This window comes from Capricornis sumatraensis, chromosome 8 (assembly GCF_032405125.1).
Source record: "Capricornis sumatraensis isolate serow.1 chromosome 8, serow.2, whole genome shotgun sequence".
Lineage (NCBI taxonomy): Eukaryota > Metazoa > Chordata > Mammalia > Artiodactyla > Bovidae > Capricornis > Capricornis sumatraensis.
In genome coordinates, this window is record NC_091076.1 from 100,227,746 (window position 1) to 100,232,825 (window position 5,080).

Sequence of the window (5,080 nt, forward strand, 5' to 3'; positions counted from 1 at the left end):
CCCCCACAGCTTCGCAGGCCCCCAGAGTCCAGGTCTAGAACTGACTGTATTTGCCTCCCCCAGGTTAAAGAAAGGTTCATGCCAGCAATGCTGGGTTTGTTCCACCCCGTGGGCCAGGCCCCTAAGCCACAGTGGGCATAGCACGTGGGACTGCCATGCTTAAGGGGCCATGGAAATCTGTTCCATTTTGCCTAAAACAGACCAAAGGTGTTGATGCTTTGAAAGTCATTCAAAGGCCATTTAATATTACTATTACGGTGGGATGGGCTCACATTAAGTCATTCAGCCCCTGCACACCCAAGGCAGGAAACCTAGAAAGAAATACTGTGTCTGGGTCTTTGACTGATTTTAATTTTTAACTTGTTGCTTATCTGGACATTCAAGGATTTCTCTAAAGGAAGTTTAGCTCTGAGTCCTTGCAGTGCCCTAGAGACCCTTCCCCCCAGGCCCATCTTGCCCCTCTTCAGCCACACGGGCCCTCTTGCAGGCCCTCAGAAACCCCAGGCACTCTCTGGCCTTGGGGACCATGTGTGTGCTGATGCCTCTGCTTGCAACCCTGTTCCCAGATTCGCCACCGACCCTCTCCCCTCCTCAGCCCTCTACTCCTGCGGCCCCTGAGGTTCGGCGCCCCTCCCACCAGGTGCTGTGTGTCCTGCCGCAGGTCTGCTCGTCCATCCCTGGAGTCATCTCCAGGCCACGAGGCTCTCGTCCATCTCACCCTCTGCCCTCGGCACTGACGCTGGCACGTGCGGGCGCCCAGGGAGTGCTGGTGATGAACAGAGGCAGGACGAGGTTGGAATGGGGCGTGTTTCACAAGCCCGATGCTTTTATTGCTTCCTGCCTACAATTTTGCTAGGATCCTCTGGAACTTTGGCAAGATTCTGCCCCTGAAATAGATACCCCTCACCCAAGAAGTGTCTGTAGGTAGGTGGACAGCCCCTGCCAGGGGAGGTCACACAGCAAACCTAATCCATCCCCACCCCAAACCCCACCCAGGACCCCGAACCTTCAGCACAGGAGCGTCCAGCCAGAGGAGGGGCTCTCCCGGGAGGAAATCTCTTAAGGCTGTCTGGCCACGCATGAGCCGCGTTCACACACCCGGCACACGCATGTATGGTTTTGGGCCAACACTGGAAGGTTGGCCCTCTAGCCCAAGGCTTCCAGGACAGAGAAATGTCTTCATCTTTCTGGTTGCCCAGAGTCTGTCTCCTCTTCAAGGACCTCCAAGCCCTCGGGCTCAGGGTCCAGGCATGGGTCTCCCTCTGCCCTGGGGGCTGCTCACCAGGACCCTGGTGCACCAACATACTGGATGGTAGCCCAGCTGAGCACTCTCCAGCCCTTGTACCCACAGGAAAGAGAATCGTGAGCCACTCGGGCAGCCACAACCTGGGCACATGCCCCGGGCCTCTCCCTACGACCACACCCAGCCCCCAGGCTGCAGTGGTGACTGACTGACTTGATACTCCAAGTTTCTGGACATAAATCAGGTCCCAGCAGAAAGTGAACCAGAAGACTGGGGCATCTGGAAGCTGACCCCCATCCCCACCTGGGGACCCCCTCGTCTTTCTCCCGGTCCTGCCCCTGCCCTTTCTTGCCCTCCTTTCTCCTCTCCCTGGTGTGCAAGTAGGGCAGAGGGGCAGGATCACAGATCTACATGTGAGCGCTCAGACTTAAGAGTTGGGCAGGAGCGCTGCCCCTCCCAGCCTCGCGTACAGCACGTCCCCTCGCTCATGGTACCACCTCCAGCAAGCCTTCCTGGAGCGCTCAACCACCCATCGCTGTGTGCAGCCCCCCTGCCTACCTCCTGGTCCATCTTGCTCCCACCACGCCTGAAAGTAGCACCTGGGAGGTGGTGGTGGCACGCAGTTGGGCGCTACAGACAGGAAGAACCGTGGCAGCCCAGTGAGAGGGGCCCTGCTCTTCCTCCTGCAGTGAGCATGGTTGGGCTCCTGGGGCTCCTGCTGTTCCCCTTGCTCCAGGCCAACCGAGGTAAGGCTTCCTGACTCTCCATTACCCCATCCCCCACCACACCCCCCAGCAGGCTTAGCACTTCCACTCAGCCGCATTGCAGCCCTCCCCTCCCCACCTCAGACTCTCGTTCCGGGGAAGGGGGTGATCTCTGGTGACTGTGAGGGAGACCTTCCCTTGGGGCCCCGGCAGTCCCTGCCGGGGGTCAGGTCCAGCCGTGGACACTTGGACCCAAAACCATGGGTGTCAAGATGTGGCTGATGTCTGGGTGCAGAGTCTCTGTGGTTGAAACTCTTCTTTCTCTTTATCTGAATTTTCTCCTACAACCATCAAGGCTGTCTTTGTCCTGAGAAAACATCGTCCTTCTGCTTGCCTTTTGTGCAAAGTTCTGCAGTGAGAAAGAGACCTTAGTTCCACAAAGTGGGATGGGGAACTTGGCAGGCACAATTCTTGTGCTCCCTCTCCCCAAAAAGAGCTGCAGAATTTAGTTTCTGGAGAAGTCAATGTTTGGATTATGTTTGCACCTGGAAGCTGGCCCTGCTGGACTCGGCTAGGCAGACGAGGGAAATTTTGGGGTGTCTCAGGGACAAGCCAGGATGTGCCCACCCCATGGAGCTACTGGCTTCAGGTGCCTGGAAATGGTGGGGAAACTGAGCAGTTGGTGTTAAAAGAAACAGGGAGAGAAGACAGTGCCCATGGCTCTTGCGGGAACTGCCATTTAAGAGGGGGAGAAGGTGTAGAACCGGAAAGAGTGGTTGGAGGTCTGAGTGCTTTGGAAGGAAGAGGCCCCACCTCCGACTTCCCCTGACCCTCGGGGTGGGAGAGGTCACAGGTGGCCTGGCCCTCTGGGATCCCTCTGGAACTTGAGGACAGCCCAGGGTGCTGGCATCACGTGTCGCTTGCTCCAAGGCTTCCAAAAGTTGCCTCATCCTTGGTGACATGTCAACAGTGGACTGTCCCTGGGCACCTCTGCCCTGCCACCATCCCCTGCACAGAGATGGGTCCCTGCCCTTCTGGCCAGGCCAGTGGTGATGGTGGTGTGTCCTCCTTGCAGAGGTGTGCCAGTCCCCCCGCAAAACGATCGCTTTAGAGGGGGACTCCGTCAACATCACCTGCTCCACCCCGGGGACCCTGCGTGGCATCTACCTGAAACAAACGTGGCCAAGCATCAGTGATGTGATTTACTATGAAGATGGGCTGGAGCCCACCGTGGACCCACGGTTCCAGGGCCGCATTGCCTACTCAGGGCTGCAAAGCAACCTGACCATCAGCTTGTACAACCTGCAGTTGGCCGACACCGGTGGCTACACCTGCGTGGCCATCATGGATGATGAGATCTTTGGTCCCGGCACCTTGGTCATGGTGACAGGTAGGGAGTGTGCCAGCCCTAGGACCTCTGCACCTGCCACTCGCCAGCCTGGGCTCCATCTGCCCCTGTGTGGGAAACTTCCCTCTAAGTTTGCTTGAGTTACTCCTTCCAACATGAGCCCAACTCCTCTAGGAAGCCTCCTGGATTCCTCCCCCCAACCCCTCATACACACTCCAAAGCCCCACCCTGCCCTGAACTGCAGAGGTTCCCAGGGACTCGCTCACTTGCCGAATGCCTCTCTCCATTCCTTCTTCCCAGACCAACTGCCCCAGGCAGTGAACACATGCCAGGAATCTTGGCTGATACACTTTGCCTTCCCCACGGCCCTGGCTGTGGGCTTCTTCCTCGTCGGGCTGGGACTGGGAGCAGTGTGCATGCTGAAAAGAACACAGGTCAGTATGGACCCTCGGGTGTCACCAGTGTCCCTAGAAGCCCACTCCTCTCAGAGAGCATGACGGGAAAGAGAATGGGTAAGCCTCAGGGATCTGGCCACATGGGAAACCCCAGCACCCACTGACTCCTTCTGTCAGGGGCCCTGGGAGCTTAGAGGGTTTGGATGGTGAGGCCCAAGGTGAGACGAAGCCCAAGAACTGGAACCACCTGCAGGGAGGATCGTGGTGCCAGGAACACAGGTCCTGGTCAGCTATTTAAGGGGGATTAGCGAGGTTCAGGGTGGCTCAGAGGGTAAAGAATCCGCCTGCAGTGTAGCAGACCCGAGTTTGAGCCCTGGATCAGGAAGATCCCCCGGAGAAAGGAATGGCTACTCACTCCAGTGTTCTGGCCTGGAGAATCCACATGGACAGTGGAGCCTGGTGGGCTACAGTCCCTATGGTTGCAAAGAGGTGGACACGACTGAGTGACTAATACTTTTCACAGAGGGTTCCAGAGAGATCCTTTCAGAGAACATGGGCATGCTGCATGTGACTGTGAAAGTGTGCACACATGTACATATGTGTGCATGTGTGCATGAGTGAGGCCTGTGAGCTTGTGAAAACCACGTGCAATCGTGTGCTGGAGACGGGAGAGGAGGGGCCACCCGAAACGGGGGCCAGGAAGTGGTCAGCTCACCCCTGGTCCTCCAGCTTTCGCCCCCGCCTTCGCCCAGCACTTCCAGCTCTGCATCCCCAGAGAGCCAGTCCCCTCTCCCTGTCCAGGGCCAGGGTGCAAGGTCAATTCCACCTTCCACATCCCCACCGCTGCCCCCGGGGCCCTGACTCTGCCCACCTCACCCAGGCCTGGGCAGTGCTGGATATCCGAGGGGCGGGCTGAGGACCCTCCTAGAACGGCTTCATGCAAGCCCCCAAATCTATTATAAAAGCTTCCTGAGGGGAAATGCCTTGAAGACAGAGGGTGCTCCTGAGCGAGCTGTCCCAGTGGGAAACAGCAGGCTTTCTTTCAGATCCAGAAACTCTGCTGTGCAAAGGATAAGAGCCCAGTGTACGTGATCTATGAGGACATGTCCCACAGCCGCTGTAACACCATGTCCATCCCCAACCAGTACCAGTGAGCCCGGCAGGGCCCCAGGCCTCCCTCTGCCCAGCAGAGTTCTGGGCCGACCATCCACCCAGAACGAACACACAGGAAGCTCCCACAGCAGTCAGCCTCCCACAGCCTCCTCCAGGAAGCCCTCCTTGCCTGCCTCCTACCCTTGAAGCTGCTCCTGGCACCTTGGAACCACTGGGAAGGAAACTTCTCTGTCCCACAGCTACCCTGGCCTTTGCATGGCAGAAGAGGCTGCTCTGC

The 5,080-nt window shown here is 57.9% G+C and overlaps 1 protein-coding gene across 1 annotated transcript; it reads left to right on the plus strand.

The window, feature by feature from the left end:
- Positions 1 to 1,937: 1,937 nt before the first annotated feature.
- Positions 1,938 to 4,844, plus strand: CD7 (CD7 molecule). Its single transcript, XM_068975854.1, has 4 exons — positions 1,938 to 1,989; positions 3,023 to 3,337; positions 3,596 to 3,729; positions 4,737 to 4,844. The coding sequence occupies exons 1-4, from the start codon at positions 1,938 to 1,940 to the stop codon at positions 4,842 to 4,844; spliced, it is 609 nt and encodes a 202-aa protein (XP_068831955.1).
- The last annotated feature ends 236 nt before the right edge of the window (positions 4,845 to 5,080 follow it).